Below are 13,870 nucleotides of genomic sequence, written 5' to 3' on the forward strand. Positions count from 1 at the left end.
GGTGGGTGTAGCCATGTGCAGGTCCTTGGAGAGTGGGGGAGGGTGGGGAGGGTCTCTGGGGCTGCTGGCCAGCCTGCCTGTCAGAGAAACAGCAAGCTCCAAGGTCAGTGAGAGACCCTGTCTCAAAGGAATAAGGAAATGACTGGTGAAGAAGACGCCCGACAGCCTCCTCTGGCCTCCACACACACATGACACATACATACAACACACAAAACACACAGGAGGGAATACGTGCAGCGAGTCTCAGGGTCCCCCTCCATGGCTTCTCTTTTCCAAGTGAATGGCACTGGGGAGCTTGATCTGACTGACTATCGAGGCCCGTGGCCAGCATTCTGGGACAGCGGGTCGGTGCACACTGGCCCCTCCTGAGGACTATCCGCACCCTCTTCCCGATGTCTCTTGAGCCCCTTCCTGTGTCCGCTCTGTGACTTCTCTGCACTGCACACTCGTTTATGAATTTGATACTCATTTTTCTCAGTGCTTCTGTACTGTTTATTAGACGCATTCAAAAACTTGCTTTCTGTGTTCTTCCTCTTGGTGGTATTTCTGGCAGTGTGCACCTCATTAGGCTATGTTTTTGTTTTATCATAAATAGGGTTAAACTAGAGATCTTCCCAACCACACTGTTCTCCCTCTAAAGACTCAGTGCTAGAGTAAGTCGGATGGAGGGACTGTCCTCACTCACTGGAGCTCCTGGGTCTGCATCAGGAATCCATGCTGTTAGTGACTTCTGTACTCAGCCTGATATCACCGAGAGTCAAAGCCTCTTGGCTCCTTTCATGCTCAGAACAAAAAGATCCAGAAGGATCATTTTCTTCCTCCTTTAGGAGTCTTAACCACATCTGAAAGTTCTTTAAATTCCCTGATCATAACTATGGAAGGTTGGGCTGAAGATTAGGAGCACATTCTGCTGTTAGAGAGGACCTGAGTGCAGGTCCCAAAACCCACATCAGGTGGCTGGCACCTCCTGTAACTGCACATCCATGGGATCCAACACCTCTGCCTCCTCCAGCACCTGTAGACACACACACACACACACACACACACACACACACACACACACACACACACACACACACACATATAATTAAAACTTAAGTTATTTTAAAAGTAAGACAGGCTTAGGTCTGGAGAGCTGAATCAGTGGTTATTCTTCCGGAGGACACAGGTTCAGGTCCCAGTACCAACACCGTGGTTCACAGCCATCGGTAACTGATTTTAGGATATCCGAGCCCCTCTTCTGGCCCCAGTGTTCTATCCCTCCTGTGGCTGTCAGCCAGCTGAATGTTTCCTAGCTCTTCTGAACAGTCTGCCATGAACACTTGGGCACAGTCTCCTGTGAATGCCCGTCCCTTCTGTGGATTACCTCAAATACTGTCGAGTCGCAAGGCAAGTGTTTAACGTCGGTAGATGGCATCTCTAACCATTGGCTGTCCCCACCACCCTTTACTGGGCTCTCATGCTTGCTGTCACTCAGTTTCAGCCATTCTGGTGGAAATGGGCATATTGTGTTGTTTTGTCCCTGGGCAGTAATGAAGTTAGTGTTCCTTATTTTCAGATCTCCAAACTGGGAATGTATTTGTTTCCTTTAGAGCAATATAAAAATAATTGTAAAGTGACATAAAATTAAAGTTAATGTATTGGTGAAGTCACTTGAGTCTGGAGGCTCTTGTCTCTTTTTGTTGTCTTTCCTCCACGTTTGCTCATCTGGTAAGAAAAGCGAATGAGCATCACTAAGAACCTTGTGGCGCATGGCTAACCAGTCACTCAGCTCCTGAACTTCATTTTCTAGCTCTCTCGAGAGATTCCTTTCCGGCACTAGTATCCAAAACTGTGTAATTTCAACTTCCGGTTAATAAAGATACTTTGAACTTCAGATGGATCTGCACACTCTGGGTCCCGGGAGCAAGAAGCAGTCTTGAGAGCGGAAAGCCCTCCCGCGTCCAGGGAGACTCTGATCTCTCCCTGCCGCTCCGGATGCTGTGGCCTCGGCCCCTCTGCTCAATCGTGTTTGTGTCTCCCTCCAGCACATAGACTTTCCGATGCCGTGCCCACTCCGGATGTTTGAGATGTTGGTGGTCTCCGAGCAGGAGTACCCTCTGGTGTGTGTTGGGGTCAGCAGAGGGCGAGACTTCAACCAGGTGGTTCGATTTGAGACTGTCAATCCAAACTCTACCTCGTCATGGTTTACAGAATCAGGTTTGTGATCATTGTGGAGTTATGAAAGCTACTACATGTGGTTGTTTTAAAGGCAATAAGCGTTCTGTATTTCCCAGCAAGCAGAAACTGCATAAAAAGCCAGTCTTAAATAACTATATTAGTAAACTGGAAGAAGAGATAACATGCTCTACATTATAGCTAGTGTGTTTAACACATTTAAAACAATTTGACTGAAAAATACATATATAGAAAGTGCATACACTATTTAAATGTGGACATGAATTTGGTGTCTGAATCTGTTATGTGTCTTTATATGGCCAAAATACATACCAGGAACAACTTAGAAAGATTTATTTTGGTTCATGGCTTCACAGGGCTTCAGCCACTGTGGTAGAGAAGCCTGCTGTGGTACAGAGCGGAGCAGTTCATGGCAATGGGAGCATGTGAAGGGCCCCCATTCAGATCGTGCCCGACCAGGAAACAGAACAAGACAGGAAGTAGGAGACAGGCTATTTATACCCCTTGAAAGCTTTGTCCCTACTGATAACCTTCCATCAGCTTCTTAAAAAAGCACCACAACCAATCAGAAACAAGAATAAAACATGAGGGGCCAGCAAGAAGACCCAGAGGGTAAAGGAGCTTGCTGCCAAACATGATGACCAGCGTTCTATACCAGGGACCAACTGTTAGGGTCCTAGAGAAGTCCCACAAAGACCACCAGATGCGTATGCAATCAACAAGAGCATTTAATTCTTGAGAATAAGAAATACCAGCATGCTGGGGCCACACATCCAACACAAAGGCAAAATGGAGATCTGGAGAGAAGCTTGCAGGCTCTTTTATCCACAGCTCAAGGAATTCTAAAAGCAGTTAGGTCATTCTGTCTATGATTGGCTTACGTGAGTATGTTTGGTTAGGGCTAGCATGGGGTTGGCTAAAGCTATAGTTTTTTTCCATTTGGGGGCAAGTTTGGACAAGTCCCAGGCTGTCCTTATTTGGTTATTGCCTGAGCTACTGTGGGGCTGGCTCAGGCCTGGTACTGTAGTTCCTCTCATCCTTGCCATTGGGGGCATTGGTGATCGATTGCCCTTTGTTCGTGGCTTCCTCGGAAACTGTCTGTCTAGTTTCAAGAGGCAGGAACTGAGGCCTGGTCCTTAACTGAGTTATTAGGAGCCTGTCGTGGTATTTGCCTGGCCTTCTCACCACATGGCAGAGCACTGACTCCTGCAAGTTGTCCTCTGGCCTCCATATCATACTGTAACTCACATGCACACACACACACACACACACAAGTAAATACATTTGTAAAATGTAAAATGAAAGGTTTAAGACATGAACCGATTGAAGACATTTCAGATCCAAACCACATAACTGCGTATATTTGTTAAATGTTTTTTCATAGGAACACACATGTCTTACTATAAAATGAGGTAGATCCCAGTGTGTTCTCCTGACTTTTGAGGAATATATTATTTAAAGTCATGTACTTCAGACAGCTGTTTATCTCAAAGGCAACAAATCTGGTCACTTCTGTAGGCTGCTGGTGTGGCAGGGTAGGGAGTGCATGTTTAATGCAAAGTACACGCAGGCCAGGAGCTTCGGTGGCTGCAGAGAAGTCACAGAAGGGAGGGGCACACACTGCTCTTGCAGAGGACCCAAGTTCATGGCAAGCAGCTCACCACTACTTGTAACTCCAGCTCCAAGGGATTTGACACCTTCTGACCTCCAAGGGAACCTGCGTTCATGTGTACAAATCCCTACACACACACACACACACACACACACACACACACACACACACACACACACATATTTATATATGCATAATTAAAAAGAAAATCTTAAAAAGTGCACACACAAAGTCTGGAGTCCAATCCCAAGCGCCCTCTCTCCACCTCAAAATATAGAAGTCACACACATTTCTAATAATTTTACTTTGAGAAGGCTGTATTAATATTTCCAACTGAATCATGTTTCTCAAAAACCAAGTAACAGTTTAAGATGTGGGCAAATCTTAATATTTTGATAGTGCTTTCCATCTCTTTTCACACTAATTTTTAGAGTTTTATAGAATTCAGTTGTTTGGTACTACTATTCACATAAAGATTGAGACTTCCTGAAGTGCATATTAATGAAGGAACCATTTACAGCTGCCAGAGGCCAGGCCTGGAAGTGCACACCAAAAGACCCAGCACTTAGGAGGCTGAGTCAGAGAGATGGCTAGCCTCTCTATATGTCTCAAAATAATATTTTTTTAAATGTATGCATTTCATAGCATTTATATTTTCAGGTATTTAAATTTAATTTTTACCTTTTTAATCTCACTCTGTCACTTTAGTAAGGTTATCAATCAAAGAGATCACTGAGTAGTTAGTGAAAGCCAATGCTCCCCAAATGTGAGCTGCATCAGAGAACTGCGAGGCCCCAGCTCCAGAGTGCTTCCTCTGCAAGCCCCAGTCAGTGCTGGGGATGTTAAGGAGACCACCGCGCCTTAAGAGAATAGTGCAGGCTCTGGAGAGATGGCTCCGTGGTTAAGAGCACTGGCTGTTCTTCCAGAGGACGTGGGTTCTATTCCCAACACCCACGTGGCAGCTCACACCTGTCTGTAACTCCTTTTCCAGGGGCTCTTCTGGCCGCCTCAGGAACCAGGCAGTGAAGTGGTGCACAGACAGACATGTAGGCCAAACACCCATAACACATAAATAATAAACTAATTTTCTTCAAAGTCATGTATACACCAATCTGAGACTAACAGAGAAGACAGTGCCTTGGAAGGGAGGCTACATCAGAATACCTTCAGAACGATCTTCAATGAAACTTTAAATGATTTCAAGTTCAGATACATATGTAAGTTAATGGCTATTTCTGAAGTATTTGTGAGGATATTTGAAAATAATTTCTATATAATTTATTTTCTCAAGTATTAAATCTATATTGCCAAGTTACTGAACAGGCACTTCCTTTATGGCAGCTTACCCCAATCACCTTAGCAAATATTAGGTCTGAATAGTCCTTTTACAGAAATTTGATTATAGTTTGAAACTCATATTGTACTGTAGCAAAATAATAGACATAAAATGTTAGTTTTGTGGTAAATAAACCAGATTGAACTCTCACACTTTAAAAAATGACCTTTAAATGTCTTATCTTTAGTTTTTGAACAACCCATTGATGGTGAAAGCCCCTTTTACTTTTTTCTCTTTAAAAATACTGTAGAGCCAAGTGTGGTGGTACACACCTGTAATCCCAGCACTTCGGAGGTGGAGGCAGGAAGATCAGGAGTTCGAGACCAAGCTCAGCTACATAGTGAGTTCAAGGCCAGCCTGGATTACATGAGACCCTGTCCCCCAAACAACAACAAAAAACACACACTCCACTATGGAATGTTTGCTGTGCAATAGAAAATGGACATCTCAAAAGGGAAAATGTCAAAGAAACAGTTTTCTAGTAAGATATCGTTAGGCAGGAGTTGGTTGGAAGTCTAGAAGACTGCTAATAAAAAGAAGAAGCCTGGAACTGCAGCACTCAGGAGGCGGAGGCAGGAAGATTGCTGGAAGCTTAAGACCAGCACAAGCTGAACAGCTTCCAAACCAGCCTGGGCTAAGAGAGTGACAGCCTGTCGGAGAACAGGAGAGGAGGGGTGGAGGTTGAGAAGGAGAGAAAGAGAAAGGGGACAAAAGACAGACAGACAGACAGACAGACAGACACACACACACACACACGATCTGAGCAACTTTTATACTTAGGTGGGGAACAAAAGATGTCAAATGCTTTCCCAACACGTGGAGCCCGAGGTGTGGAGCAGCACACTGAACTGAATCGTATCTCTTCACAGAGACTTTGCGGAAGGAAGATGTGTATAATACAGCCCTCTGCAGTATTATGAGGTTTCTCTTTGGCTCTCCCAGTCTGTCACATTCTCCATTACCCACCGTCTCCCCGTGAGACAGCTGGGACACGCATGCTTTCTGGTTCTGTCTTTATTTGACAGGAAAAGATTGCCGAGTGAGAAATATTTTGCTGTCAGTCAGTTTCAATAATGTCTTAGATCTCTGAAGTGTTTGAATTTTAAATGCACTCTAATTGTTAAATAAAAGGCCTCATTTCCTGACAAAAGACTTTAAAACAGCTCCCTTCCAAGAAACTTACCAGGGTTTTATCTGGAGGATTTCCATTAATACAGAAAATATCTCTCAGAGTTCACGAGATGAAGAGAGAGGGAATGATTTGGGCTCTCATTTCTGTTGGCCCAGGCTCTCACACTCCAGTTTCTCGGGGAATCTTGAGAGTATTGTTGGGGCACCAGTGTCTCCTAAGGATAATCCGGGGCCTGGGCGATGACTCGGTGGCTACAGTGTTACCGTGCAAGCAGGAGGGACTGAGTTTGGATTCCCAGGACCCACGTGTTGTGCGTCTGTAACCTTAGTACCGGGACAGTCAGAGGATCCAGGGGCGTGTTGGCCGGCCAGTTTAGCTGGAACAGCAAGTTCAGGTTCAGTGACAGACCCTGACTCAAGAGACTAGAAGAATTGTAGAAGACACCCAGTGTCGACCTCTGGCCTACACACAGAGCACAGGCAAGCATACACACACATAACCAGCTACACACCCCACAAACACATTATGAGCTTCTGGAAAAAGCTTCACTATTTTAGCTTATTTACAGTTAAAAAGTAATTTGTTGACTCTCCAATTCTTTCATTAATACACATTGATCACACGAGCTAAGAGCATCTGGTGATCTTCAGAGCACAGCCCAAATCTCCTGAGTTTAAAATCAGAAATTGGCCAGGACGGTATTTACAAGGCACGACTCCTGACTTCAAACGTATTTACAATAATGTATGAATAGCGCCCTCACTAGCCGTAGACCAGACAGGAGCCAGCTCTGCTGTGCCTGATGTCCACATCGGTGTCAGAACTCACGTGACCCAGTGCAGACTGTGTGTGCCCTGCAGGAGACGTCCATCCATTTCAAACGCAGCAGTTCACAAGTCTTTCTTTGTGTAAGAAAAGTACGTTGTAAATATTGTGGCTTTCTGTAACTTTATCCGGCTGCATTTGTGTTGTAGATACCCCGCAGACAAACGTCACTCATGTAACCCAGCTGGAGAGAGACACCATCCTCGTGTGCTTGGATTGTAAGTGTCCATTTGTGTCTTCTCTGGGAAGATTTCTCTCCTCAGACTGCTGAGTGACTTCTGTTTTCCTGTAGGTTGTATAAAAATAGTGAATCTCCAAGGAAGATTGAAATCCAGCAGGAAATTATCATCAGAGCTCACCTTCGATTTCCAGATAGAGTCCATAGGTGAGTCGTTGCTTTGTATTTCTTTGCATTGTGAAGTGTTTCAAATGGTCTATCTGATAGTTTCACGTTGTGAATATATATTAAGGCCTTTTTCATTTGGATATAATAGCATGAGGTCACTGTCAGGGTTCCTTCTTGTACGTTCTCCAGTCTGTAATAGTCACATACACTGTAAATGGTTGCTTCCTTTCAGATGTGGCGCTCACAAAGTTAAATAATATTTCTTACAACATGTTAGGAGTTTACGTTTCCTCCAGAGTCCTACGGATTCCCTGTCGGTGCTTTGAGATCCGGCACTTGGTACGCCCTGCTGCATTTGCAGTTGTTCTCTGCTGCTCAGAGAGTTTGATGTCTAAGAGTTCCTTCAGCCAGGAGTAGTGATGCATCTGTGCATCCCCAGAACTCAAGAGACTGAGATAGGAAGATTGTGAGCTCATGGCCAGCCTGGGCTACAGAGCAAATTCCAGTCCAGCTCAGAAACCTAGCATCTCGAGAGCCTATCTCTAAAACATAAACAAAATTTACTTCTTGCCATTTTCTCATGAGTGGTTGTAGTCTCTGGAAGGGATTTCTGGCATATCAGTATCTTAAAGTGCTGAGAAAGTAAAACAAAGTGATCATGAAGTGCAGGGCTGGAGAAAAGAATAATTAGGATTAAAATGCACAGGTTTGGTGTGTGTGTGTGTGTTGTGTGTGTGTGTGTGTGTGTGTGTGTGATGCACGGGTTTGGGGTGGGGTTTTTTATATATTTTACCAATAAAATAGTTTTTCATGTACATACATTGGCAGAGGCCAAGGCCAAGAGCAAACAGTGTGTTTGTCAACACAGATACCAACAGAAGAATGGGACAGAGAGAAGGACCAGAGTAGGACCACATGTAAATGGAACCTTAGAGTGTTGTATGTCAGTGGGAAAATGATGCCAGCACCATTAGATTTCTTCAGGAAACAAATCAGATTTCTTCCTCCAGTTACACTTTATCAACAGTGTAAATAGGGAACTGGAAGATAGAAACATGTAAAACTAAAATCGCCCTTATTTATGCCTGTGCCCTATGTCCCGCGGTTTCTGCTTCTAATGCCATGCCTCAGAAAATATTGTGCAGGTTTTCAGAAACATGCGCAAGAATGACTAGTGTGCTATTATTTATAATAAGGAAAAATAGAAATAATTGTTCATCATAACAAGTGGATGGCAGTAGGAAACTTCAACATAACGTTGTTACCTTGACAATGTAGAACTGGGTTGGGGATTTATCTCAGTGGTGAAGAGCTTGTCTAGTAAGCGCAAGGCCCTGGGTTCGGTCCTCAGCTCCAGAAAAACAAACAAACAAACAAAAAAAACCAAAAAAGACAATGGAACTAATTAATGTAAACACATCTGAGACTGATAAATGCAAAGTTGATTACAGTGCTGTCCGAGCAGGGAAGGCAGGCCAGATGAGATGTGGGTGGGGCTGAGGGAATCTAGGTGTGTTTGTCTTTTTTGGAGCAAAGGCCGCTGGGGTAGAGTATTTAGATTTGGTAACTGGGAGGAGCGTGTGTATGGCTCCTCTACTGTTGTCTGTACTTTCGTGTGCTCATAGGTTTTATTTTTTAACTTAACAAAACAAATGTCTAGTGCATATTTTCAGTAAGTTTTTCATACCAAAAAGGTGAATGCACCATGTATATTGAATGTTTTAAACCCCAGAGGGAAGGACGCCGTATCTGTGCAGTACTGAGGTGGTGGTGGGACCATTGCTGTGCGGGATAGGCAGGCATGAAGGGTGCTTGGCGCTGGACTCCTGTACCGTTAACAGTAACCGAGTTGTTCTTGCCCACTAGTTTGTCTACAAGACAGTGTTCTAGCTTTCTGGAAACACGGGATGCAAGGTCGAAGTTTTAGATCTAATGAGGTAAGCTGTCTTTTTTTTTTTTTAATTTTATTTTATTTTACAATACCATTCAGTTTTATATAACTAAGCTGTCTTTTTTGAAGTGTGTTCATAAGTAGTCATAAGGGGGCAGGCATATTATCATCTTAGTGTTAGGAGGCTTGGGCCAGAGGATCATTTGAGCCAAGAGTTCAGATCCAGCCTAGGCAACAGAGTAAGACCTGTCTCCTTTTCTGTTTCGGTTTTTAATTGAAAATAGCTTCTTCTCTCATACAGTACATCCCAACCACGGTCTGCCCTCCCTCCACTCCTCCCAGCTCTCCCGCCCTTCCCCAGATCCGCTCCCTCTCTGTTTCCTTTTCAGAAAAGCCTCCAAAAGTTGACAGCTGAACAGAACAAGATAAAATAAGACTAGACACACACCCTCCCATTGAGGCTGGACAAGGCAGCCCAGTGGAGGAATAGAGTCTGAGATACACCTCTCTCCCGTTAGGAGTCCCACAGAAGCCCTGACGGCCGTAAGACGCACACAGAGGACCCGGTGCAGACCTCTGCAGGCCCTGGGTTTCCTGTGTCGGTCTCTGTGAGCCCGTGTGATTCTATGGCCATGTTCTGGTGTCCCCCATTCCCTCTGATTCCTACAGTCTTTCCTCCCCTCTTCCAGGACGTTCTCCAATCTCTGAGGGGAGGGACCCGATGGAGACCTCCAGTTTGGACTCCCTCCATGTAATGTCTTGCTGCGATAATACAAAATCTGTTTCAAGCAATTCTCTCAACACTGTGAAGTTCCTAGGTGACCACAGTGATAGCTCTGTTTATGGTCACTGTGTTCAGTCCAGTGACGGGATCAGTAGCACATGCTCCGAGACTCTAACACCTTCTCTCCAGTCATCAGCCAATCAGCTTCAGTCCATACTCCATGTGCTTCCACACAACCACCCTCAGACTCCAACAAGAACCTCTGCCATTACTCACATGACCTCCCCAGACCCAGGACGCTCTGTCCTGCCTTAACGACAGTGAGCCCCGAAGCACTGAGGAGCCATCTTGCCTCCTGGTCCTTTATTCACGTGATGTGACTGTTGTCCTTTGTATAAGTGCTTCCTACTGTACAGAAATAACTCTAAGACACTGACGTCCTTAGTTCAGCTTAGCCTTTGTGCTGGCAGTGCTGGGGTTAGCATGAGCAAGAAGAACAGTTGCCCCTAAAATATTATAGGCAGGTAAAACAATCAAAAACTTCCTGGGATCCCCAAGCCAATCTCAGGAGCATCACTTGAACAGGTTGGAATTGAAAAGGGGGTTTGGGGGCAGGAGGAAGAAGGAAAGAAAGTTTGTTCAAAATCTTACATGGAGGCCTTTTTAAAACCACACAGTACACCTCCAAGAATGTCACATCCTTCCGACCGGCCAGGCCCTGCTTCCCTGGCAGTCACAGGCCTGAGCCACCATTGCTGAAGTGAAGGGGTTTCCTTCACCAGTGCCCTGTCACACCAGAGGGAAAGAAACACTCATGTCTATAGAATGGCTTATTGTAGGGCTTTAGTGGAATAAATTTCATTTCACCATCAAAGTGAATGTTTAAGTTTCAGCCTGTAACACTAAAGGGGCTTGTTGCTAGAGGCATCGTTTGGACTATTTTGTGTTCTATAAACACTGAGTTTCTCTTTTGCATTTCAATCTTCATTCCTCAAGTGGTTAGGTTAGTAGTTAGTTGGTCCCACTGAGGGATCGTCCACCAGGGAAGAAGTGGGAACCTGCTTGTTAGTCTGGAGCATGTCCCAAGCGTTAGACTGACTTGTACTTAGAGGGATGTGGGGAGAGACCATTCCTGTCCGTCTACAGGACCAGAGCTGTGCCCAGCCAAGCACACCTCTCCCCTGAAATCCCAGCTAATAAAGTCAAACTCTCCGCTGACTTTTAAATGTCCCTGTCAGCCTGCATAGCAACCACTCACATTAACATGAGTGACAAGACACTTTGGATGAATAAAGTGAATTTGTCATTAAAAGTTTCCCTGGAAGTCTATGGTCCAGCAAGTAATTTTCTTTCGCTAGTATTTTAGGACTAATTCCAAATCCACCACATTTTTTCCTTAACTAAAAAATTGATGTGATTACAAACTTATAATGCATAAATAATGAGGCCGAGAACTTTTCCATCCTACACATTGTGGGGGTTTGTGGGGTGTCGTTGTTTGCCGTAATGTTGCTCATGAACTGTCCAAACAAGATTTTATATTGGAGTCAGGTATGATGCCACATACATAAAATCTCAGTACTCAAGAGACTGAGGCAGGAGGAGCAGGAGTACAGGTCTATCCTGGGCTACATAGCAAGACTCTGTCTCAAAAGAAAGGAAGAATTTTTTAAATATTTCATATCTTTAATTTGAGGAATTTTTAAAAATTATTTTTTAACTAAACAGGTAACACAAGAAATTTCCGATAACACAAGAATTTTCAGGCTCCTTGGATCTGACAGGTACGAAGATGGCCTTTATGAAGTGACTGGTACTAAGTATGTTTTCCAGGTCCAGTGTAAAGCTGGTTACTCTTTCAAGAGAGTTGAAATTTCTGCATGTTGAATACTGTTTGTTCATTTTTTAACTATTGAAAGACAATCTTCCGAGTAGCGGGAACTCACGGCCTGTTGGGGATGTTTGCCTCAGTCTCACTGTTGAGAGTGACTTACAGCGAATGTGAACAAACAGAACTCTTTAGTTGTCATGCCAGATAAGATTTTGGACATTTATTCCTAATTACCATCAGATTCTAAACTGCAGATTGTTTTAGGATAATTAGGAAGAACCAAGTTCCCCCCACCCCCAAATTATTCGTATGTTATTGGTTTCTCCTCATCCCTCGCCCTTCACTCCCAAGTCCTAGAGCAGCTTTGATCTGGAGGTAGGCGGTGGTGGGCACCTCCCAGAGCTGGACCCAGCCCTGTAATCATAGGGCCTGGAAGTGGGTTCTGCCCATAGTCAGTGGGCAGCATTTGGAGAGGTCACTAACAGAGAGGCGGGCACGGGGATCTTATTTTCAGCTGATGTTTGTTTTCATAAAGAAATGACTTTGTGCCCTTGTGTGTTTCTTCTTACTTCTAGGGTTGTGGTTTTGGAAAGTAGACCAACTGAGAACCCAACAGCAAATAGCAATTTATACATTTTGGCGGGTCATGAAAACAGCTACTGAAGACGTGGTGTTCTTGACAGTGACCTGTAGGGACAGTGACCAGGCTGCTGGGCGTCGGTGGCCGCGTGGAGCTGTGCAGAGAGAGGCCACAGGCCTGGCTTCAGTCCCTTCTGAGTTGTTGTGGCATGAGGCCGACGGGAGGGCTTTGTGTTTAGTGGTATGACGTATTTAGCATATTGAACCACACAAGTGCTTAATCCATTGTTCTGTAATGTTTGTACATATAAGCAGTATTTTTCTGTGAAACTTCATTTGCTGAAGACATACACTAAGAATTGATGTAGATAATGTACTTTTATGAGATGTAAAAGTGTCTTATCTGTACAGATGTAAATGTTGATTAAAATGCAACTGGGGTAAATATTTTAAGAATTCTTTAGTATATTCTTGGGTGTGGTTATATTACAAAATGGGATGCTGGCAATGAAACACATTTAACACTATTGTATTTTTATTATATGTAATTTAGTAATATGGATATAAATCTTGTAACTTTTAAAATGGTAACGAGCTGTAATCATTTTATAATCTTGTTTTCAATTTTAATGCAAGTGTACTGGTGTTTCCTTGCACAGAGTATTGCTATGTGATGGACGAGTCACAAAGAAAGCTGTGACGCCGGGAATATGCATTTGGTTCTACAACGTCTTTTTTACGTGGATTTGGATTGTTTTCTATGTGAAACAAACCGATTAACCCCCTGTTGTAGTAACTGATCTTTTTCTATTGAAGCAGAATCGTGTAAGATTGCTTGTCTGTGCTTAGGTACACCTTTGAAAAAGACTTAAATCACAGAATGGCGGTACCGTGATAGAACACTGAAGTCGTCTGGGTTAGTGTGCACGAAGACAAAACAGCACTCTTCAAGAGTCCACACTAGACATTTCACAGAATCACACTGAAAAACTGTAACATTCCCGAGTGAAGTGATCAAATTTCTCATGGAATTTTTACTTTTTTGGCCTTATTTTATTATCATTTTCTTATTTCTTTTGATTTAGAGTATTAATACATGGCCAAAATAATTTAGTTACTACCTCATATAAACATTATAATGGTTACTACACATCACAGGAACTTAGTTTGGTGAAAATCATTTTTGATTGGTTTTTTCCAATGAAATGTATCTGTCTTATCGAGATAGGTATCGAGTTGTAGCAGATGCACACTTCTGGCTCTTTTGGTATATGTTCTTTATATTTTGATGTGAGTATGTATACACTAAGAACAAACTAAATTGTGATTTATGCTCTTCATTTATTCTAAGTGATAATGGTTTTAAACATGTTCCTGATTGTACATACTGTAAAATAAACATGTTTTTTAACATGC

At 43.5% G+C, this 13,870-nt stretch overlaps 1 protein-coding gene across 4 annotated transcripts in view; it reads left to right on the plus strand.

The window, feature by feature from the left end:
* Map4k3 (mitogen-activated protein kinase kinase kinase kinase 3) overlaps positions 1 to 13,870 on the plus strand; it is a 168,085-nt gene extending 154,215 nt beyond the window's left edge. For all 4 annotated transcript variants that reach the window (XM_028855218.2, XM_028855220.2, XM_028855217.2 and 1 more), the window contains 6 exons: positions 2,028 to 2,199; positions 7,233 to 7,301; positions 7,376 to 7,468; positions 9,296 to 9,366; positions 11,773 to 11,828; positions 12,451 to 13,870. In XM_028855218.2, coding sequence (XP_028711051.1) covers positions 2,028 to 2,199; positions 7,233 to 7,301; positions 7,376 to 7,468; positions 9,296 to 9,366; positions 11,773 to 11,828; positions 12,451 to 12,538 — 549 coding nt within the window. In that variant the 3' untranslated portion in view covers positions 12,539 to 13,870. The remainder of the gene's footprint in view (positions 1 to 2,027; positions 2,200 to 7,232; positions 7,302 to 7,375; positions 7,469 to 9,295; positions 9,367 to 11,772; positions 11,829 to 12,450) is intronic.

The sequence above is a fragment of the Peromyscus leucopus genome, chromosome 22, assembly GCF_004664715.2.
Source record: "Peromyscus leucopus breed LL Stock chromosome 22, UCI_PerLeu_2.1, whole genome shotgun sequence".
NCBI lineage: Eukaryota > Metazoa > Chordata > Mammalia > Rodentia > Cricetidae > Peromyscus > Peromyscus leucopus.